The 24,052-nt window shown below is 40.6% G+C and overlaps 1 protein-coding gene across 4 annotated transcripts; it reads left to right on the top strand.

Moving 5' to 3' along the window:
* Positions 1 to 4,000: 4,000 nt before the first annotated feature.
* On the top strand, positions 4,001 to 19,999 carry LOC148672742 (uncharacterized). 4 transcript variants are annotated; one of them, XM_088628588.1, is made up of 13 exons: positions 4,001 to 6,551; positions 8,637 to 9,929; positions 11,342 to 11,578; positions 11,772 to 11,993; positions 12,693 to 12,720; positions 13,463 to 14,610; positions 15,431 to 15,712; positions 16,639 to 16,696; positions 16,886 to 17,166; positions 17,248 to 17,335; positions 17,654 to 17,790; positions 18,287 to 18,464; positions 19,397 to 19,999. In XM_088628588.1, exons 1-13 carry the CDS (start codon positions 6,483 to 6,485, stop codon positions 19,672 to 19,674), a joined length of 4,299 nt encoding a protein of 1,432 aa, XP_088484714.1. In that variant the 5' UTR covers positions 4,001 to 6,482; the 3' UTR covers positions 19,675 to 19,999. The 4 variants fall into 4 exon arrangements, with proteins under 4 accessions (XP_088484714.1, XP_088484715.1, XP_088484713.1 ...); XM_088628589.1 differs by having other exon boundaries at positions 4,003 to 6,551; positions 8,649 to 9,929; positions 15,428 to 15,712; XM_088628587.1 differs by having other exon boundaries at positions 4,003 to 6,551; positions 15,428 to 15,712.
* The last annotated feature ends 4,053 nt before the right edge of the window (positions 20,000 to 24,052 follow it).

Here is a 24,052-nt window from a genome sequence, read left to right as displayed (position 1 = left end):
TATATGTACATTGCCACATATATAATTGTCGAGGCAGAATTCATTTAACTCTACATGTTGGATGGATATTCATAATGATGTAGACATTCTAAACATCCTAAACGTAGGCTCCCTGACAGATTGTCTTCTCTGTCTTTCTGTACCCAGAGTATACGCTCTCCTCAATTTGGACTACATTTGCATTGCAAATTCGGCAGCATACATCCTGGTCTTTGGTGTTATTTAAACTGAACACTACACTTCAACTGGCCTGGCTTTTGTTGAGCCGTGCTTTTTTTGGTTATTTTTCAGTCTTTGGTAACAACAGTGATTTGAAATGTGCTTCTCCTAGTTGGATATCGAGTTGGAAAAGACAGTGCAAAATTATTGTTTCTTCATCCCTGCTGATGATGCTTTTCATCAGGAATGTTCTAGTTTGACAAACAACAGAAAAAAATGCATTCCAATGAGGTCATCGTATGCAGTGCAGTCAATACCAGCTCCCCCACTTGCACTGTAGGGGACAGTTCCCAAATTAGAGGTACATATTAATTAGAGAAACCCTCTATCAATAGCCCACAGCTATTACTGTATGTTGTAGCTAGAAGTAAATAAGAGATATACAGGCAACAGAATATCAGATAACGATGTGTAAGCAGACTACTTCCTTTTCGGTACAAGCATTAGTGCTTTCTGGCTCCACTTATTTTATTGCACAATACATTTCCCTGCAGGCTTGTAAAAAGGCTGAACAAAAGGGCATTTAGAAACTGCCAGCAGTCATAATGAGCGCTCTCTGGCTTATAGGAGCATGGAGGACTTCTTAGAAATGTTTTAATGTATTATTGTATTTGTTTCTATTGTATCAAGCTCCTAGTTATAGTTATGAAGTTATCTTCATAAATCTGTAAACAGGAGTTGTTGTTTTTTTACTTGAAACATGTACTTAAAGGGGAACTGCAATGCTATTTTTATATTTTGGGGATAGAAAGAATCACAATTGATGAGTGCATTCCAAACCTCAATGAAAGTAAAAGACCTTACAGTGCTTTTCACAAAGTTCGTAATTTTGTGCTTATTTCAGAATTTGTACATTTTTACGATACAGTCAATTGATTCATTTTGTCACCAAGATTTAATAACTGGTCCGGGAAACTGGGACTGCAATTGCAGTCTGTAACTGTACAGATTGAAGGCATTTGTTCACATCTCAAAAACCTTTAAGAATATTTTGTGAAATTCAATGCAAACTCTGTAAAATAATAATCGGGTCACTTAAAGAGACGTGTACACAAAATTCTATAAAATGAGTTCACCACAACAAAGGACAGACAGACAAGTGCTTGCTTCCTGTGTTTCTCTGCTGACAGGGATGTCATTTTATTAGCAGGGTACTTGATGATACCCTGAGGCTTAACTGAGGTCCTCTTCTGGTCTGGAGCCTGGCCCCCTTTTTTGTGACCTCAGCTTGTGCACTTTTCAGAGCTCCGAGACATTCTAGAGGTTACAGGAAAGAGTTAGTTCCAGCCTTCTCCCACCCCTGTGGAGTAATTAAACAATGCATCCGTCTTGAATTCTTACACAACTGACTCAAAGAGCTGTCCTCTCTTGTGAATACATTTGTCCAAACACAGCTTAAACTTCTTTGAGACATGTTCATTAAAAATCTTGGAAGTAATTCCGTCACATTTTTAGTCAGAAGGCATTTCTCAGAAGAATTCAGGTCTACTGTTCGTAAGCAGGTGGTTGAATGATTTTTATATGCAGCAGCTCTTTAAGCACAAGGAAGAAGAAAGCTCTGCGGAGTTACTGCTCTGTGCCTGTGAATGCAGAGTGACACCCTGCAGCCCACAGGAACCTGGTTCTGGCAGGAGAGCAGTTGCCATGTTTGGGATCTGTGCTGCTGGATTAAGGTGTCCTGACTGAGAGCCCGGAAAATCAGGATGTTCTTGAAAGAAATCCTGGAGGGCTGGATTGGTGGGATCCTCTCTCTCTCTCCTGGGCTTCCATCTTCTTTGAGGAGTGGCTTGATTAAGAGCTGGGAAGTCACCTGGACCCCAAGGAGTTGATCCTGCTGCGATCTGCATTATCTCCTAAAATATCTTCCATCTGGATCACAGAAAAAGTCTGACTGTTGTGCTATTAACAGTCAGCCAAAGTGCTGACTGATTTCTCATGAATCCACAAATAATATCCATTCCTCTTAGGTGACAAGGATCACATGTAGCACATGAATATTGTTTGAATGAAAAACTACTGGGCCAAATATGTTTTATATTCGTTGTGAGGGGTAGTTCCATGAATTAAATATGGAAAATAGTGTTTTTATATATTTGTTTTTTCTCTACACAGTGGTTCTCAGCCCGCAACGTCCGACCTTTTTTAATAAGTTAGATTTGATTGTAGTTGATTCCTTCGATAAAAAAAGGTATAACTCGCAGCGCCACTAGGAGTGTATTCTAGTCGCGTAAAATCATTTCTGAATAGATTCGCTGGTGACCAGATTCATTTTCATTAATCTTTAATTTAATATAAAGTGCTGGACGCAGGCTATAACGCGCGTCACTAGAATACACATTAATAATATTGCCTTTACCGTCGCGCCCGTCGTAGGTCTGAGTGCAAAACAGCCCGCTCACAGCAGAGTTGCCTAGCCTAATAGCCTCGTATAAAAAAGATAGAAAAAATAAGTTTGTTGTAAGGGGTTAAAAACGACACGGGCCAGAGGAAGAAAATGCCAATGAAACATGTGCAAACAGAAGAGCCGGAACATCAGCGATGAGGGTAGGAATGTACAGTATGGAAGCCCGTTTCCGCCAGGGAGTAAAAAAAACGCGCCATGGTATCTCGCAATTGCGACTTTGTATCTCAGAATTCCGACTTTATATCTCGCAATTGCGACTTAAAAACTCAGAATTGCGATTTAAAAACTCAGAATTGCGACTTAAAAATCCTGCAATTGCTACTTTTTATTTCACATTTGCGACTTCAAAATAGCCCACATTCCATTGTCTCCTTTTGTTATTGTAACGGACTCGGGTTCTAGGGCTTGTGCCCTCGCCTCTCCCACCTTAGTTCGTGCCTCACTGCATTGGCTCGAACCCAGGTATTGCCAGCTGAGCTAAAGAAGACCTTTTTTAAGTAAAAAAAGGTATTGTACCAAAATTGTTTTGCATAGATTTGCATTAATAATAATAATAATCGTTCTTTATTAGCCCTATACAATTTCTTGCATTAGGAATTCGTCCTTTTCGTATATCCCAGCTTTTCTGCATGGAGACACAGACAGGGAGAGAAGCTTGGGGTTAGAGCGCAGGGTTTGCCATTGTACGGCACCCCTGGAGCAGTTAGGGTTAAGGGCCTTGCCCAGGGGCCCATCGGAGTAGGATTCCTCTGCCGGCCACAGGATTTGAACCGGCAACCTTCCAGTCACAGGCGCAGATCCTTAGCCACAGAGCCAACGCTCAGTTATGTTATTGTTATTGATATTTTATATTTAGATGTGATTTGGATAATGGATATGTTCTTATTAATAATCTGTTAATTATTTTGGCAAAATACTTCACCCACAAAAGTAAATGGTCTAATACTGCTCCCTCTATTAATGCTTTTAAAGTACAATTCCTTTTTTAATTAAATCCTATTAGAAATTTAAAGAATCAAAAGGCAAGACATACAATGGAAATACAGTATGTCAAAAGTCCAAGTTTCAGCTTTTATTATTTTGAATTCCTCTGGATGTGAACATATTCTGTCTCCTTTTTTTGGATTTCTGGTGTTTAAATAAAAACTTTTTGAAAGGCCACCGTCCACTATTCCATCCGGGTACTATGGAAGCCCATCTGGCGGAGATGGGATTCCATAAAAAATAGTGTAATTAATTTGATTTTTATCAGGGCACTTGACAAGACAAGTCTTCAGACCTATGGATCCTATGGTCCTGTACGATTTATGAATATAGTGTAACGGAACGGCCGACATATAGGTCGTAATTCTGCGATATAAAGTCGCAATTCTGAGATACCATAGCGAGTTTTTTTTTTGCTGCCTGGCGGAAACGGTCTTCCACAGTGTAAAGTAAAGCAAATTTGCTGTGATTGATAGAGATGGGCAGCCTTTTTCTGTTTGCTTTGTAGTAAAATTCTTAGCGCTTGCAAAACGTTCAATGTAAAAATACATTTTTGATAATACTCCCAAGAATTTTGACAAGCAATACCCACCTGATTCAACTGACAGGTCTCTCAAGATAAGTAATCTCGAAAAAACGAAGCCGAGCAGAAAATCATGCGAACTACAGTACTTTAAAGGCGTCCCAGGCGGTGACGGTAGCCACGTTCAAAATGTCATGGATACTCGCTAAACATGGCAAGCCATTCAGTGATGGTGAACTAGTGAAGAATTAAGTAAAGTAAATAATTCGTAGAATAAAACGTTTACAGCTAAGTAATGACACAGGCGACGAATTGCAGAAATGTCAGCACTTGACAGCGCAGCTAAAGGCTAAAGTTTAGCTGCAGGCGAATCTACGGATATATACCGCATCAATTCGCGCTTCCCTGCTTTCACCTGGGATCTCAGCTTTGTGCAGTCACACAATTAGAGCCCGTCTATGTGGATTTGATCTCCTCCAGACAGCATCAAGTATCGCATTAATGTGAGTACTATACTGTCAGAGTTAAGAGTGTTACGAATAATATATAATCAATACCAAAAGTGCTTCTGAAGTTGCACAGCTGATGAAGGACTTCCATCCAAAACATTTTGTTTCTCAAGAAACCTTGTGTACTACACCATAACTTTTCCAACCTCTCTCTATATACATACGTATGGTTAACAGCTATTATGCGCGCAGATAAGGTAGGCCTAGTAGTGATTAATATATGCGGCCCGCGAATCTTGCTTTTAGCCACGGTTGCGGCCCAGTTGATGAATGGGTTGAGAACCACTGCTCCACAACGATAGCATTGATTATTCTAGGATAATACAGTAGACTCGCGTTTTACACCAAATGTGCGTATGCCGTCGGCAAAGAAAGAATAAATTAAATCAAATATTGTGGGCAATTTCACAATGTCACATCAGGCACTGCAAGCACCCGAGCTACGATTTGGGAACTAGTAACAGAGCCTGTAGCACGCCAGTGCTTTCTTTATCATGCCGCATCGCACTCAATACGGCTCGTAAACCGAAAAAAATACCCGAAGGGGAAAATTAAGTCAAGAAAACCGCCTGATTTTGAGTTAAAAATCGAGACTAGACAAGTTAAGATGACGGTGACCAGTTTGGCGCGTACATTATGTATGGCGAGAATGAAGTACAGTTAGAGACCTGATGTGTTTATTCCCCGCATTTTATTATTAAATGTTATTCGATCTATTTTGTCTACTGTACAGTACTGTATTTGCCGTATCACTGTTTTTATACTACTTTAAACTACATACACATGAAAATATTTACTATTGATCTTGCTTGTAAGGTTCTGATTATATAGTACGCGATTTGGGGTATACACGAAGGAACCTAACTGCCACGTAAGAAACACAAGTGTACTGTACTATGACTACTCCTGCACATCAGAAAATCGTGTGGTTTTCCTGGAAAGGTATTAAAGAGTATTTACAAGAGAGTTTAGCACCAAGCTGAGAAAGGACTGCAGATCTGGAAAGCGTCTGAAAATCCCAGACTTTGTCCATCCTGTATTGTTTTAGAGTACAGTACATTTCCCCTGAGTGACCTAACTAGCTGCCTTCTTTTTTCCGTCATTCTTCAAAAGGTTCTGGATAACAAAGGATCAAGAGGTTCTTGCAATGATACATGTGAAACGTGAAACAAGATGTCATTATTTGTTCTGGGTTTAGAAAGTCAATATTTTGTGATTTTTTAAATGTTTTTACATGTTTAAGTGATAATCAATTCAGTTATAATACAGACATTTTCTTTGATGTCAGTTTTCTGTTATTTTGTGTTTGAGTTGGGGGGGTGTTCCAGAGTGGAGGCCTCACAAAAATAACCTAAAATTTACTATAGAAATGTCTCCAATTTTCATTCCATTATATATAGGTTGCATTACATGGGATGAAGGGACACATACTGTCTTTACTGTGAGATCTGGATTAGTGTTTCTGTCATTCTCCCGTTTGTGCTTATATGGGAATACAAATGCATTCCCTAGATCCTGCCTGGATGATTAGGAAGGACAGTTGTGCTATTGGAAAATATCGCTATTCATCCGTGTGTAGTTTGCCATCACGCCTACACACAAACACCCTTGCCCACAGGCGAACTCACCAGCACACACACCCTGAAGAACAAACAAGCACACACTTCCTCCTCAGTACAGGCCGTGAGGGCCTGAGGCTGAGGCACAGCTGAGCTGTTTGAGTCTCCTGAGCAGCTGGGGAAACGAAACTGAAAAGAGAGTGCAGTTCATACACAGAGGCTGGGCGGATCACAGCCAGTCGAGAGGAAGCAGATGGACTCCTGTCACCTACACAGCGGCTGAAATGCAGGTTTTGGAAGAGCCAGTGACAGGGCAAGGCATCAGTGAGCAGAGGTATCTCCAGCAAAAGACGGTAAGAAAACTTTGACCTACATTTAGTTTGTTTTTTCACCTTTTTTAAAGATGACATTTAAATGTTACTAGGTAAAATTACTGTAAGTAGGAATTAACTGACACTGAGGCATAACACTACGCTATACAGAATGTTGCACAAGATTAAAATAGTTTTAAAATCTGACATGCTGATTTTTGTGGTGTAGCTGGCCCTTCAATCCTTGCTCATGCAGTTGAGAGACTGCCATAAAAACATTCTATCAGGGAGAACAGTGAATCTAATTAGGTTTCTGCAGACTGAACAGGGAGTATTGTGATTTTTTATGTCAGTTATCAACATTACTGTTCTAATTATTGTTTTCTGTTGAATATATGATCACGTGAGAGCTTTTTAATCTGGGAAGTTCTTATCAGTACCTACCGTGTGTACGAACTGTTTTAGCAAGTATTTACTTTAGTACAGTGTATCTGCTGCCGAAGTCAGTAAACAGCAGCAGATTTTATGATCAAATTGTTGAATTCTGCAATGATCTCCTCAGCCATGGTCTGAGCTCCCCAGCATGGTTACTTCCCAGACAAGGAAGAAAGGCGATTCTAAAGGCAATTCTCAGTCTAAAGTCTAATTTGGTTAACTGCTGAGCACTCATTCATTTCCAACAGCAAGTCAAACTTTCCAGTGCAGTTTATAGCAGGGAGGCTCAGGACTGCTGTTAAAGGTTTCCATTTGTTGAAATTTGAATCTGTCTGTCCTGTGATGGACTGGTGTCCCATCCAGAGCAAGAGCGTCCCTACCTTCCAACAGATGAACCTTATCATGACCATCATGCTTGATGGTAGGAGTATCGTGGTTTGGAACTGCTTTGCTGCCTGAGGACCTGGACAGCTCCCCTTCATTGATGTAAACATGGATTTGGCATTGTGTCAGCAAAATCTGGAGGAGAATATCAGGCCATACGTTTGTCATCTGAAGCTGAGCCAAAAGTGGGTCATGCAGCAAGAACCTAAGCATGCAAGCAGATCCACAACAGAATGGCTGAAGAATTAAAAAATTGCAGTTTGGATTTGCCAAGTCATAGTCCAAACCTAAACTCCATTGAAATGTTGTAGCAGTAACTAAAGTGACTTAAATGTCACAGACCTGGAGCAGTTCTGTAAGGAAGAATGGGCCACAATTGCTAGACACCGATGAGTGAGACTGATAAACAGTTATAGGAAATTTATAGTTGAAGCCATTAATGCTGAAGGAGGTGCCATAAATAACTAAATCTATAGGTTCACAAACGTATTCTCACAAGTAAATTTATGTTTGGATTATTATGTCTGGTCTTTTTGTTATACATATTTATAATGTATAACCTTTTATTAAGACTTTCAATCAATCAATCAATCAGTCAAAGTTTATTTATCAAATGCACAACAATACAGCATGCAGCATTAGTTGCTGGCAATGAAGTGTCTGTTCTATGAGCTCACCGGGGGGGGATACAAATCACAAAATTATGAATGACAACCTCATGAAGATCTAATTATGTTTTAGGTCTAAAATATCCAAGAATACGGCCCAACCTAGGAGTTTCAAAATCTTTTTTCTCAAGACTGTACACTAGTGAGAAAACAATGTCAAATGCCAAATCAATCACATTCTCACACAGATTCTTATGAGAATGTTGAGGTTGTCATTCATAACGCACAAGAGGAAAGCATTCAGCGCATCCTGCTCATTGATCCTAACAACAAATGATTCTCCATTTGTTATGTTTTCATATTGTTTCTAAATTGGGCTGGTGGCCTTGAAGTTGTGGTTATTCTGAAGAGACTTGATGAGGTTCTTTATTTCCAGGCAGTAATCATTTTCCAGCTGCATTTTGCAAGCATTGTGATCCTTATGAATGATAGCAGCTGACAGTATGTTACACTAATTGAGTTTTTATAGAAGTGGATTGTCATCAGATTGTCAAGCAATAGGCATGAACAAACATAGAGTTTTAAGCAAGAAATAATACAAAGTTGAAAATCATTTTGAGTAGGTCTGCTAGTCAAAGAAATGAAGGTGTTAGAAAGTTCTGGTCTTATATTTCCTTTGTTAAAAAAATAGTAATTTTAGTTTCTTTCACAGGTCATTAAAACTGAGACAATGAGCACATTATCTTTTTACCAAAAACTATTCCTGCAAAACCTGGGTCCGGAATGTCCCTTGGATCTTAATGGAGAAGCTGTGCTCCTGACAGATAAAGAGGCGGAGGACAGCAGTTCCAGAGGGGACACCAGTGCTGAGGAAGAGTCCCTCAGGGAGCAAATCTTGGAGCAGGAGCTCTTGATCCTGCCTCGGATACCCCCATTCCGCGAGTGGATAGCCATCAAACAGCTTGTTTTGAAGCAGTGCAATGGAAGAAAGGTACACATTTTTAAGCATGAGCTGGAAGACTCAGAAAAGAAGAATGTGGTGGTGGTTGTGGGGTTCAAAGAGGCTGTTGAAAAAGCAAAGAAGATGATCTCAGAGTATTTGGACTTCCAGGACCTCACAACAGAGCTGGTGCTATTTGGAGACGTGAAAGAGCACCTGCTGAGATATTTCAGCGGAAAACCAAACACTCTGAAAGCACAGATGAGAACGATGTTAGAAATAGGAGTAGAATACAAAGTTTTGGAGTCAGGAATTGAGATCAAGGGCACCACCACGAGTGTGAAGAGAGCTAAAGAGGTAATCAGCAGGATGCTGTTGAGAGAACAGAGGCAGTCAGATGTCCAAACAAGGATTATGAAAAATGCTGGAATTAAGATACATGAGCACTTTCTGACTCCCCAGGGTCTTCACATCTTTTTTTGCTTTGGTCAGCAAGTGTCCCTCCTTTGTGCTGAAGCACTCATTATCCAGGAGAGAGACCAATCGATGCTTCCGGGGTTGTATGACACAGAGGAGGTTGTGAGTAAAACGGCAGAGGTCATGCTGACCTCCCGAAGAAGAGTAACAGATCATGGGAAACTGCAGAGAATCATCACACTGTACTGGAGATTGAACGGTAGTTGTAGCAATAACAGTTGTGCTGTCCTGCTGGGGAGTGCAATAACTTTAGCTTTGGAGTACCTTCAGCGCCAAGACATTGAATCAGTGGCAATGCTCTGTCCTCTCATTGGACCACAGGGTGAACCTACGCAGGCCAAAAGTCTATTGGCTGCGCTGGAGGATTTCAGCAGAAGGTGCTTTTTATTCCCCAGTTCTTGGTTGTCTGTGTTCCTGGTGTCAAATGAGAAGGAAGAGGCCAAAGAGCTGGAAAAAATCTTGGAGAGCTGCTGGTGTCCCATGCCTGAAAGGAAAGACAAGGATTATGAATTTTTAGATGAATGCTGGGATGGTATCTCTTCACAGATAGTGTGTGAAAGTTTGGAGGAAACCAAGGTGAGGAAGCATCTCTGTGTGCATAACTATCTCTGGGATGATACTGACTTTTTGCTGTGTTTGTGTTTGTGTTCATGTCCATAAATACTTTGCATGTCTGCTCTTTGGTAAATATCACCATATAGCATCTCTAGGCTTTGCAAGTTGGATAAGCAGCAAGAATTGTGCTGAGGTTGGAAAATTATCTTAATTTTGATGTTTGCAAGACATATTATGGGACGAATTTTGGGAAATTGTCCTGCAGTGGTACTTCAAATCTCTTATGTCCTCAAGGGGGCACCTTCTGTGTTGAGATTGCACATTCTCCCATGTTTCCTACCAACTTCTAAAGACATGCTGGTGGTCTAAACCACCCCCCAAGTACTTGTGTTTGTGCCTGCCTTACCATGAACAGGACCCCCACCAGTGTAGTCTCACCTTGCGCCCTGTGCTTCTGGCATATGTTTTTGCCAGAAGCAAAATCATGCTTCTGGCATATGCAACCTGCCTGCAATAACTGTAAGTAATTTTCTGATGATGGCTAAATGGAATACACATTATTATTTATTTCTGTGTACTGTATTTAGTTGTGGTATGCTTTTTATTTACTGTCAGTTTCGCTGTTGATTTGTTTTGAGTGATTCTGCTTCTGTATGCCTGCTTGCTACTTAGTTTATCCCATCCCTCATAATCATTATTTTGAATATTATTTTTAATCTTACCATGAACCCAGACTATAGACGGTAATATTTAAAGCATATACTTGGATACTTAAAATATGCATCTATGTCTAGTTTAAAAACAGAGATCAGTGCTTTTTTAAAACTATTTAGATGTGGGGATTTATTTTTCACTTGCCCACGTCTGTCTGTCTCTGTCTTTTCAGTGCTTCTTTTCCTCTGCTCCCTGTTCTCCAGCTGGAGACGGGATGTGACCTTTGTGGACAGCTGCCCTTCCTTTCTTTCTTCCCCTGGCTCCTGGATTTCTGCAGGTTCACAGCTCTGTCCGCTTTCAGCTTTCCTGTTTTTCGCCTTATTTAAAGCTCCTTTCAACAGCGTGACTGCTCTGCTCAGGACTGCACAAAATCCAGACTGCAAGGTCCACAATTCATCCATGTTATGTTCTAACTTGAATTCCTAAACTGGTTCATTTAAACAAATTATTTATAGTAATGATCACTTATGCTCCCAGAGTGGGAAATCCTACAGTTTTTAAGTCTCTTCATGATCATGCAGTGTAGTGCTAAATGCCACAGCTCAAAAGCATGGAGGTATTTGTAGGGTAGGTGGATTTAACCACTGCCCTACAAACTGGAGGATTCAGAATTGTTCAGGCTGATTGAAGACGTTCTTAAAACAACATGATGCCAGCTGTAGTGGTCTGAAATTGAAATCATCATCCCTTCACCTGTTGCACCCTTTCCTTCATTTCAGACAGATGTGCTTGTACTTCCTGTATCCTTGTCAGATGCGACGAACTCAATAAAGGTGTCCCCACTAGCTCCCATCCAGATCAAGGGAATGCTGGAGAAACTGCTGGCTAGTAGCAGTTCTCTGGTCACCTTGTTACAGAAAGGAAATATTGTTCCAGTGTCATGCCAAACAACATGTTTCGACTGCAAGTACTTCTTCCTGGTGGCCAACTGGGAAGATCCAAATGGCCAAGCTGAGGTTTGTCCCTGTGTGTTTGTATTTGTTTACAGGTGAGGTTACTGTCTGCAGAATTGTCTTCTACTATATGTAAGCAACGTTGCATTGTTTTCATCTTCTCAGTGAGTGCTGCGCTGTTTTTTTCTTCTATGTAACTGTGATGTCACTGTGATTGTTAAGCAGATTGAGAACTAACAGAACTCTTTTTACACAGGGGCTAAGGAACCTGCTGCACGAGTGTCTTGGGCTGTGTCAAAATTCTTTCTTCACCTCCCTGGCATTTCCGGTGCTGGACCTGCGGAACAGAGGTGTGACAATATCCCAGTCACTGCTCTGGCTGCTGGAGGGGCTGCAGCAGTTTCACCGTGTGAACAAGGCCACCTGGCTGCGTTCCCTGAGGCTGGTCCTTAGTCCAGACTGTGGGGAGGAAACCATGGTAAGCTCTGCTCCGCAGAACTGCACACTGTCTGGTCCCTTCAGGCCAAATTGTTCAACTTTTGCATTTCTTTTAAAGTAACACCTGCCTGAAAAGCAGGGGCAGGTGGCACATCATTCAGTAAATAATTAAAATAATGAAATATTCAAATGGGGAATAAAAAATCATGGAATTACTCGAAGACCAGCTTTACAAGTAACAGTCAGCTGGTCAAAACACAATTAAAAACACTGAGCTTTGAAATAAACTTAAAACTACTGGGAGTATGTAGTATAGCAGGTCCAGAAACCTAGGACCTAGGAGTAACTTTTTCCAGTTTAAAGAAAGATTCAAGGCAAGAAAGGAATCCTACTGCTATGCCCAAGAGCAGAAACAGAGTTACTGTATCTAGATCTCCCTGTTGTTATCAGCCAGAACTGTTGTTGTTTGGCAGTCCAATATCATGGCTTCAGGGTTTCAGAAGTATTTCAAAATTCATTCCTGCACTAATTCATAGTCTTAGTTCTCTCTGGCATTCTACTCAGATATAATTCTCACAAAGAGCTAGGTGCTCATCTGGCAGGCACAGAATGCAGTTTGTGCCATTAACCATCACATATGGGACAATGCATTTGCCTTGCTGCATGTCAGCAATAAAAGAGAGAGGACTGCAAGAATGACCTATTTCTGTAACAGCCTCCCGGATGTCTACTTTTACAGGTAATGAAGGCTACAGAAGGTCCTGAAGGTAAGTAGCACAAAACCTAGTTTTGAACACGTATACTCTCTAGCAGGGTCTTTTGTTTCGTCTTGCATGTACAACAGGCATATCATCCTGCAACTCACACCTGGCAACCCACTGAAGCTAAGCAGGTGTGAGCCTGGTTAGTACCTGCTGGAAGAGGTGTTAGTGGGGCCAGCAGGGGGCGCTCACCCTGCAGTCTATGTGGGTCCTAATGCCTCAGTATAGTGATGGGGACACTATACTGTTAAAAGGCAATGTCCTTTGAATGAGACTTAAAACCGAGGTCCTGACCCTCTGTGGTCATTAAAAGAGTAGGGGTGTAACCCCGGTGTCCTGGCCAAATTTCCCATAGGCCCTTACCAATCATGGCCTCCTAATAATCCCCCTCTATGAATTGGCTTCATTACTCTGCTCTCCTCCCCACTGATTGCTGATGTGTTCTGGCGCGCTATGGCTGCCGTCGCATCATCCAGGTGGAGCTACACATTGGTGGTGGTGGAGGGGATCCCCATTACCTGTAAAGCGCTTTGAGTGGAGTGTCCAGAAAAGCGCTATATAAGTGTAAGCAATTATTGTTATTGCCATGGGAAGAAATATACTGAATTTAGCAGAAATCTGAAAACATGATTAATGGAAAAAATGTAACTTCTACCATGTTACACATAGATGGGTTTCATTTTCTTTTAATATCTAATATTGTTCTAATTTGTGGAATTTATTACTTCACATTTTATTCTTTTTACAGAAATTATTGGGTCCTTTATTTTTGATGACCCTCTGTTCATTCAGTATCTTCAAGACTTCAGAGATGTCTTTGTAGAAATGTTCAGTTATCTCTTGCTTTCTGGTATAAAGCTTGAGATATTCCAGCAATCGCAACAACCATGCTTCCTGGCCACCCCTGCTTCATCGCCAGAGCTGACCTTCGGCCCCTTGGCACGATGGAGGAAGGCTGTCATGGACTCTTACAGCCTGTTGAGGAGGAGGTATGTTGTGAGAAAGGAGGACCTCTCTTGCTGGATGAACCCATTAAGCAGCACCCCACCTCTGCAGGTAAAAGGATCCAACAGAGTGTACGAGGAAGGCAAGGTCTTGGTGGGGCCAGTGGAGGAAGTTGAGAAGATTTTGAAGGTAGTTGTGGTGCAGGAATTCCACACTAACCTGTGCTGTCCAGCCACCCAAAAAGCGGCCATGAGGGCTTTCCGCACCCTCAAAGAGAAAGAGACAGTTGAATTGAATTGCCCAGAGGTTTCGATATCCGCCTCCAGGGACCTGAAGGGAAAACCTCTTTTTGTTTTGCAAGGACCCCTGGAAGCAGTCAACACAGTCCGAGAGGTTTTCCTGAACTTGTTTTGTCAAGCCCTGCTCTCCATCCCTATCCAGGAAAACCTGTCTCCCTACCAGTGCTCATTTCTGAAGATGGTGGATCTGGAAGTTTTTTCCGAGGAGGTTCTCCACTCCAGAGAAATCTGTGCCAAATTAGATTTCCAGACAAACGAGATTTTCTTGAATGGGAAGTCCCAGGAGGATTGTACCCAGGGTTTCAATGTGCTGAAAGTCCTTCTCCAAGAAGTGGCCATAGGGATAAGCTCTTCAGACCAAAAGGCTACCCTGGACAGCAAGTGGAAAGACTTCCTTCGTGAGCTCTCCAGCAGGCTGAACACGAGCAGGAGGAAGGTGGTCTTCCACATAGCTCAGAAACAGGGGTGTCCTGCCACTGAGGTGAAGTTGGTGGGATTCATTGCTGAGATTTTAGCTGCCAAGAGTTCAGTTAATGACTATTTGTATCTGAATGCTCAAATCACAAACATGCTGGAGTTCACACAGCCCCACCTAGTGGAAGCTGGAAGTCAGCTGCCCAGCATTATGGAGTGGCAGAGTTTAGGTGCTGTGGTGAGTACTAGCTTGTGACACACCTACTTTTTGGAGGCAGATTTCAGCTGTTTCCATTTTATATTTATAGTTTATGTTTTTACTGTTTACTACTGAAAGTCTTTTTGTCTATGCTTTTTAATTTTCTTTGCTTTTACTATAGTGTTTGTATCATCAGTGAACTTTACTACTTTACTAACTATTTCAGAATCAAGATAATTGACATAAACAGGAAGAGCAGAGATTACGTTGCCTCATTCTCTGAGCATTCACAACATATTTGCACTCCTTGTTTCCTATCCATTATTCAGTTCAAAACCCAAAGACATGCCTACAATTTAAAGAATATTTTATAAAAGCCTTCAGGAAATGTATTTATATTATATCATATACTCCACTCTAATCCAGTTTGATACAATTGATACAATTTGTCAAGCAGAATAATACATTAGTAACGCATTAATATTTGTATCTTAAAACAGGACAATCATAAGCATCTATAAAACAGTGCACAGTATAATCCTTAAATTAAAGCACTTACAGAGATGATTGCCAGTTTAGTCACTCAATCAGATTAGAACAGGGGTCTTTGGTCCTTTTGAGCCATTATGAACATTCAGATTTTGTTTTAAATGATCTCTTGAATAATCTGTCTATCTGCCTGAATTGCTCCATGATTTACATATACTGGTTACTTTAAAAACTTGCTAGACTAGGACTACAGTGACTCAGAAACACTATAGTATCTGAGCTGGATAAAGTCTCCACAAAATAAAACTTTCTGAAACACAACACTCTGGGTACCTTCCCCTTACACCTGCCCTGGTAAACTCTCCAGCAGGTTGATGTGCAGGTGCAAGATGGTCACATTCTGCAGGTCATTGTGTCTGGAAGGAGGGTGGATGTCCTGGAAGTCCTGCTGCTCATCAGCCAGGACTTGGAGGCAGTTGTTCAGAGGGTCCTGAGGATCTCCCGGCCCTGGGCTACAGAGTATTTCCGCAGGCTAACAGGGGCTGAGGTACTGGAGTCTCTTCGACAGAACCAGCACTGCCTGATCCAGGTCAAGAATTGCAGCAGACCAGCAGACGTGCCGAATTCCGAATCCGGGGCCTCCATCAGACAGGTAAGAGCAGCGGACCGCTGTGGATGTACCCTGCTCTTCCGGGCTGCGTGTTGGAAACTCACCTGGATCTGCATCCCTCCACCAGAGTCGGCTAATGTTTGTCAGCCTCTTTCAATCCGATAGCCTTGTGTGCTGATTAAAGGCTACATGGCAGTGCTCTTCAGTAGGCAACCCCTACATCAACTCCAACACGTCTTTGACCTTCTAGGGCAGCATCACGGTCTTTACTATAAGAACTGAAATTGTAGATTTACACAGGGAACTTTCATCCTTTCCATCCTTCCATGCACTTTTCACTCCTACATTACATTTATTTTTTATTTGGAAAAGATGGGGCACAATCTTCATTATTCGTGACATGATGTATTGCACTCAGATTTATAAGTGAGTTTCCTTTCTTGCCCTTTGACAGGTGTCCAAAAAAGGAACAAAATAAGAAGCCTAGAATAAAACAATATCTTAATAGGTATTAATGTCACCTCAATAATTTTTCATGACCATGGCATGTAGTTATTTGTTTTTGTTCCTTGAATATATTCAGCCAGCATGTCTATGCTTCATTATGGGGAATAATAATTATAACCATGAACAACAGTCAGGAAGAGTTGTGACCATTGACTGGAGGCAGACGCATTACACTGTGAGCAGCGTCTTTTGGCCCTTCGTGATATTGCCTAATCTCGCCTGCCAAGATACAACAAGTCTGTGAGTTGTACCAGCTGATGTTGATACCCAGGCCTCTGACAGTGAGAGATGCCATGTTGTCCCCTGTGGAAACCAGAAACTGCAGCCTGGGTAACAGTATCTGGTACTGCCAGCTCTGGGAATTCACGAGTAGAGGCTCTTCCTTGGCTGTGTTGGTTTTTAATATAAAATATGCTCTAAATATTCATGTTTCCTGTTGTCTATAAACTGTTTCCTTAAAGGACCTGCAGGGGGAAGTTTCTCTGCAGGAGGGAAGAGAACAAGAGGGGATAGATGATGGTAAGCAAGGGATTCTTTCAGTTTCCGTCTGCCAGGAGTTTCAGTGCCCTGCCACTAATATGAACAGTAAGATATGTGAACGTGTGCAGGTTGAATGAAAACTAAAATAAACAGACAGCTCATGACACAATGACATCAGAGCGTTGACATGTTAAAGATTTTTTTTCTATTCTCTTCTTATTTTCTAAGGAAGTGTAGAAGGTGTTGATATTCAAGTGACTGGTAAGCTGGCTGATGCTGAGAGTGCTTTAGAGGCTATTACAAGAGATTTCCACTCAGCACATATACGAGACATCATCAGTGACCTACACGCCAGCAAGCTGAGCCCAGAGCAACTTGGTACAGTCAAGAGACAGAACAGCGTGACCCTTCGTCAGTACATAGACTCTATTTCTATCAAAGGTCTTCCTAATAGCGTTGCGCAAGCCCGCATACATCTTGAAGAGTTGTTGGAGGAGATCCGTTTGTCTGTAAGCCACCCTTTTTTTTTTACCTGATTGTCTAGAATTCTTTTTTTCCTAAAATGAAATCACTTTTAATTAAGTGTTAAGTTTTGTCTATGTGCACAACAGGAAGTCCGGCAGTCCATTTACAGGAACTCCCTGAACTTGTTAGAAAAGGGTCACTCCGAAGAGGAAGGTAGGTGGGTTTCATCTTATGTGAACCAATTATAAAACATGGATACATTTTCAAGAGTATGAGGGGTTCTTCATTTAGTCACAAGAAACAAGGTGAGAAAAAAAAATAAATGGAAGGAAGGATCACACTGCAGGCTTTACCTGCCCTCTCATTATAAACGTTGATTCAGAAATCCATACTGACAGTCGTGCTGAATTTAACTTTTGGTCCAAAGTTAAGGGGTGTCCACCCCAGCAATTAGTTTTGAGGGCATCTTTTCTGTGTTGAACCTGGTGCTGGCATGTGCTAATGTCTCCAGTGAAATTACTTCCCATGCAGCCTACAGCCTCCCTCCGTATTGGGACAGTATGAATGGGAGCACATTCCTCAAGGTGGCACTGCGGCCTGACTCCAAGGAGTACCAGGTTGTCAGGGAGCTCTTTAATGAGACTGCCAACGCATATACTGTAACAAAGGTAAGTGAATGAATAAAGAAAAAAAATAATTTTACTCAAGAACAGCAATTCAGCAGCCCCCCCCCCCCCCCAAGTGAAATGAAAATATCTACACTACATGAATCATATTGTCCAGTTTTGAATTTACCTTTTGTTCCAGCAGGAAAGTATTTTTGATCTAATGTCCTTTCTAAAAACTTTCTTGCCGATCAGTATCAGTTATTTACATAGCAAGTATTTCCACATCATTCCTTACAGGTCTTTTTTTTCTCAATATTATTTTACCTAATACTTTTAGTATATACCTTTCTCAGATTTTAAGAAAACATTGACTCATGAGCAGTGCTAAACTGGCCATGTTGCTGAAGCTGATGACTTAAGATCTTTAAAAGAACAGGTGAATCCGTGACCAATAAGCTACTGACAACCACATGAGCAAGGCGGACTGAATTGCCTTCTGTTGTCTGTATGTGTTCTACTGGTTAGCAGTCAAACCACCTGCTGTTGTTTCCAACAGATTGAGAGAATCCAGAACCTGTTCTTGCGCCGGGCCTATGAGCTGAAATGGCAGCACATGAAGCAGAAGAATGGGCAGGACCATGTCAGAGAGAAGTTTCTCTTCCATGGAACACAGAAAGCAGCCTGTTCCTCCATTGAGAAGAGCGGATTCAACAGGAGCCATTCTGGGCAAAACGGTGGGGACTCAGACACCGACCTTTTCTATTTTATCTGCATCATTATAGCCCTACATTATAGAGTGTACTTAATGAGTTTTTTATAGTCTTTAGTAAGATCTGTAGATATTTTGTCAGGTTTATGTTAAATTTTGGTTTCTGTGGCTGGTTTTTGGAACTAAATAAAGTGCACCATTCTGACTTATATTATCTGACCCGAAAATCAGTGGTGTTTCAATATGAACATAAACTAAAATAAAAAGGTGTTAATTGTGGTTTCCAAAAATACATTCTTTGATGTACAGTATTTACCTGCTACATTTACATCTGTAAGACAGCAATGCCCCCAACATGTCTGAAGAAAGTTGATATTCCAAATCGAGAATTTTAAGCAGAAATTAAGTGAAAAATATAAAAACACTAATTTTCTGACAAGGTAGTGTTATTGTTCCAACTAGACAATCAATTGGTAAAAGTTGGTTTTGCAAGGAAGGTCTTAGCTGGCAGGAGGAATATTGTAAACACACACATAACATGAATTTGATAACTATTTGCCAGTTCAGCATTGCCATATACATAAATGCACAACCAAATCTCACATTTATAGACCAAATTATATGTTTTTCTCAGGTTTCAAACATGTTTCTCTCAATTTCAAGGTTTGGTCTCACAGATTAAAGAATGGGCTGTAATTTTCAGTCAGGGCTCCAGATTCCAGAACTGAGATTTGTCTTGTTTATCACTTCAGCAGCTGGGCAGATTAGAGTGATGAGCTCACAGCAGATTATCTTGTGTTTCTTATTCTGTAGTGCTTTGGTAAATATTGACACCAATGAACAGAATAAAACTTGTAACTTCCTCAGGGGTTTCACAGAAGCCTTTCACTCAGAGTTCAGAGGATTTAATTGCCTCTTTTACTAAATAGTATGTAGAAATTTCCTTGTTTCCCACAGGAACGGCTTGTGGCAGTGGTGTCTACTTCGCTGTAGAAGCACAATACTCGGCTAATCATGCATTTTCCAGGCCAGAACGAGATGGCAGTAAATGCATGTTATTGGCTCGTGTGCTGACAGGGTTTTATACCTCTGGAAGATATCACATGAAAGTTCCTCCTCTTCGTTCGCTCCATGACTCCTATGACAGCCTGGTGGATAACCTCTACAATCCCACTATGTTTGTTATCTTCCATGATGACCAGGCTTACCCAGACTACCGGATAGTATTCCAGTAATGCGCCAGCTGGGAGCATCTGACACAAAATGCCTTTTTCATTATTGACTTTCAAAATGGGGTTCATCCTGAAATTAGCACAACAATGTGCAGGTGTTTATTATATTATAAAAATAATTACAAAGTTTAAACTTAATTATGAATGTAAATTGTTGTATTGTAATGATAGCAACTAGCAACTGAAAATTAAGACATGGATAAACTGGACAAAATCATAACTGGTTAATACTGTTCTATTCAGCAATTTATTATGAATGATGACCTCTCCATATATTGTATCTTAAGAAACAAAACTGTCGGAATAAATGGTCTCTGTTCTTTCCTAATGCATTTTTATTTTGTGTTTTCTGCCCTCTGCAGGATAATCTGCATGCTGCAGTTCTTATCAATCAGTTTATACAAAGTATTGCACCAAAGTTAAAACCAATTGTACTTGACTTGATTGAGGTACATTGCCACACTTCCTAAGAAGGCCCTTCTACTCCTCTGGAGGCTGTTAAATGTTATTAGTTGTTGTGGGTAGGTCTTTGGACCTATGCCTGACTGGGTGTGGATTCAAGTCCCCACTGCAGACACTGCTGTTATATTCCTGAACAAAGAACTTTAACCCACTTGCTCTAGTTCACCCAGCTGTATAATTGGGGACCAGCCTTGCTGGGCCCTGGGATGGATCAGATGGATTAGATTGCTCACTAGTACAGTTAATGCAACAGGAACCAGGACAAGCTCTGGCCTAATCAGCAGCTGTTGCTCTTGTATGGTCTTACAGTATCTTCGATTCTGTCATGATCACTACCTACTGCTTCAACTTACTTTTTCCTTAGAGGTGTCCCATTCCCTTGCTGAACAGATCCAGCATCACGTTTATAGATCTGACAGGATCAGGCTAGAACAGAGATGTGCAATCCTGATACTGATCCTTAGGACCCAGCGTGTCTATCGGTCCCATTAAGTCATTACTGAACTCATTTAGGGTAAGAGCTGAGTTGGAATGAAACTTGCAGTCCAACCATTCCTCCCGGAACAGAAGGATTGCCCTTCCCTGTTCTAGCCTTCTAAAAGATGATACTGTACATCTACTAAGAACAGAGTCTTGCAGGGTGCCAGATGGAACCACCTTTATAAAGCAGGAACAGTACCAAACCTGGACAAATTCTGTCAGTTGTAAACCATGCCTAAACAATTCCAGTAAAACCAACAACTGGTTCAAATGTATTCAGCAAGTTTCAAATGTATGATCATCTGTATTAAATGGAGCACTAGGGGCCAGCAGCACAAGTATGGATAGAAAAACACTGGGTAAGCAGTCATCAGCAGATCATTTGTGATCCTAACAAGTTTTTTATCTTTATTTACAGCTAGATGATCTACAGAATGACCATTTTCTTGAGCCTCTGTCACAAAGGGAAAGCTTGATGCTGGACAATAATCACTGAGAGGGCTGAGCAGGCTATAGTCTTAGCTCTGCTTTTTAAAAGATTAGGATAATAACACAAATGCTGAGGGAAATATTCTGAATTGTAATATTGACAAACCTCTTCTAATTCATCATCCGATGTGCTCAGTGATACTGTCCCACAGCACTGCAGGTTCTTTGTCGATGGTGTAAATAATGATATTATGTCATAATAATATTACTGTAGACTGAGGAACTGCTCAGTTGACACCCCAGCTAGGGTTAGGGTTACCATTCACTTACAATTCATAAGCACAGCGCTGCATTTTGGGGCCCAAGTCAGCTTTAGGACGAGTGATTTTCTGCGACTTTTTGGTACCTGGAAGGCGTGGTACACTACTCGGTAATTGTATCTCAAAACTGAGTAGGTGATCAAAAGTTGTAACCAAGCATTGTTCAATCTAACATATTTGCAATAGCTTTTGTCAATGGTTTTGATTGTTTCACGCTCATAGGTTTTAGGTTTGGGGAACATGTCAAAATCCAATGCCTGGTGAGGTTCAGATATACTGTAGACTGAGCTACTGCTCAGTTGACACCCCAGCTAGGGTTAGGGTTACCATTCATGTACTAGACAATTTCACAATTGTTAGACAACATAGACTTATTTTCACTTAGACAATTGTTAAGCACAGCGCTGGATTTTGGGGCCAGAGTCAGCTTTAGGACAAGTAATTTTTTGATCCTATCTGAATTTTTTTTTCCGGAGTCTTTCCGGTGCTTGGTGCACCACTTGGTAATTGTATCCCAAAACTTAGTCGGTCTGTAACCTAACATTATTGAATCTAATATATATACAAGGGCTTTTATCAATGGATTTCATTGTTTCAAGCTCATACTTTTAGGTTTGGGGAACATGTCAAAATCCAATGACCTGTGAGGTTCAGATATCCAATATGTCATTAATTATGTCACAATGCACTTGAGGTAGTATGTAAAAAGGTCAGGGATATATTTTTACAACATTTAAATTAGAATTTATCAGGATCTTATTTTCACTACAAGATAGTGATGTGTTGAGTCTGTGTTTTGCTTTCTTAATTTATTTTTAATAATTACTAACCCCAACCCTAGCCCTAACCCATTCATTTTATTAAATTATTGTTATTTATCCCTGTAGATTGTCAGAGCAAACCATATAGAGCTTGTAGTTGGAGCTCAACTTGTAATTATAGTCTAACTATACATGTCTTTATGGTACTTCCATAATAGTAATCGCATGGTATAACTCATATTGTTAATCAAGTGTAACAAAATAATCTGATACATTTGATATATCTTCCGAAGCCTGCATCAGATGATATAAAGCTTAACGCCAAAACATAAATGATTAAATTTGAACTTGAATTTTTGTTTACTTTCACAACCAGCATGGATGTCTACCCAGGTATTTTAGAAAATGTAGTCAGTTTTCATTCTTTGGATTCTTGCAATAACCCAGGAAATCTGGCAGATCTACTGGTTCTGTAAGTCTGATTCAGGTTCTGTAAGTCTGTGGATTTTTTTCTGCTGCTCTCTGTCAATTATTTTTTTGTCCAAGTACCTTCTCCTTAACAAGACACTGGAAATAAATGTCCAGGAGCTCTGTTTCTGAGATATTTTCTGGGATTCCTGATTTAATTATTTTGGCTTCACAAGTATTTTTGGACAACGATAAACAGTCTTTCTACAAAAAGGAAAGAAAGAAATGTGTGAATTTAAGCAAAAGACAAATGAAAAATATAATACAATGAAGACAGAAAAGTGGACTCTCTTTTTTGGGGTGTGGGAGAGTCAAGAGCCCATACTGTAGCTCCACTACCAGTGTTCCTCATATTTACAAGACTTTCAGCAAATGCTGGTGTCTTTGCATAGTTAAGAGACGTAGTTCAAAAAGTAGCCAAATGAAAAACAAAATAAAATGTTTTCAATTTCATAAAAGCCCATTGCCTTCTCATGGAGCATCCTGGTCAAACAGTCAAGAAGCTTTCCATGTACACAATCATCACTTTGAATTTAGGGGCAAAAACTTAAAAACTTGTTTTGTATGGAATTATGGGGTCAGATGGAAACACTGGACTCAATATTGATTTCTTCCTTTGTTTCATCACATACAGACACTTCATAATAAAATGTCAAACACAAAAGCAGGTCATTCAGCCCAGCTACCCTTGTCTTCTCAAACACATGGAACGGTTTAGTTCTTGTGTCACTCTTTATCTGAGTCTTGTATTTTTTATGCTGGTGAATGCAGCATGTCCTGAGCTACTATTCGCCGATTATGTTACTCTTTGCTCCTGTATCTTCTGTCCAGAGTAGCTGGACAATATGGACAACACCACAGCACTGTTTCTTCAGGCTGTGACTCTGTCATGGTTATGGATCCTGCACACCCCCCTTAACACTCCTCTGCCAGCTCCTTCTTTTCTCAAGTCAAAGGCATTGTACAGTACACTGCTTTTTATTATTGTCTCTTCTTACTTTTGATAATTACTAAGGGGCCTTATTATACCAAGTGTTTTATCTCAATTATAAACTACAGTATATACAGTAGTTAGTATTGTTTACTATGAGATACCTAACAAGTCCTTGTATAACTGCCAGCATGGAACAAACTACCCAAGCTATGGTGTTTGGACCAAGACTCCATTCAAGAAATGTCTGGATTATTCAAGGATCAGTTCGCTTCTGATACCAAGTAATAGCCAATAACCAATAATAACCAAAGATGGGCTGAATGTCTGCCTCCCATTTTTAATGTTCCTTCTGTTCAGTAGTTCTTCTGGTACATACAAGCCAATATGAAAAGTCACGTTTTTATGTTAATGGTGTCCTCCATTCCTGTTTTAGGGCAGGCAAAGAGGGCTGTCCTGGGAATGTTCATTTACATACAGTAGGCACCTGACCTGTTAAGGCTGTTTGTTTGTAGCTTGTGTCTGAGCTT

Source organism: Lepisosteus platostomus, chromosome 4, assembly GCF_059453375.1.
Source record: "Lepisosteus platostomus isolate fLepPlt1 chromosome 4, fLepPlt1.hap1, whole genome shotgun sequence".
Taxonomy (NCBI): domain Eukaryota; kingdom Metazoa; phylum Chordata; class Actinopteri; order Semionotiformes; family Lepisosteidae; genus Lepisosteus; species Lepisosteus platostomus.
The sequence above is the reverse complement of the archived record's forward strand: the minus strand, read 5'-3'. Positions and strand labels throughout refer to the sequence as shown.

Bases quoted from the DNA above. Each gene is read 5' to 3' on its own strand.
- LOC148672742 (XM_088628587.1), top strand. From the start codon at position 6,483: ATGCAGGTTTTGGAAGAGCCAGTGACAGGGCAAGGCATCAGTGAGCAG. The intron at 12,721-13,462 runs GTAAGTAGCACA...TTCTTTTTACAG, and splicing joins GGCTACAGAAGGTCCTGAAG to AAATTATTGGGTCCTTTATT. The intron at 17,167-17,247 runs GTAAGCCACCCT...TTAAGTGTTAAG, and splicing joins TGGAGGAGATCCGTTTGTCT to TTTTGTCTATGTGCACAACA.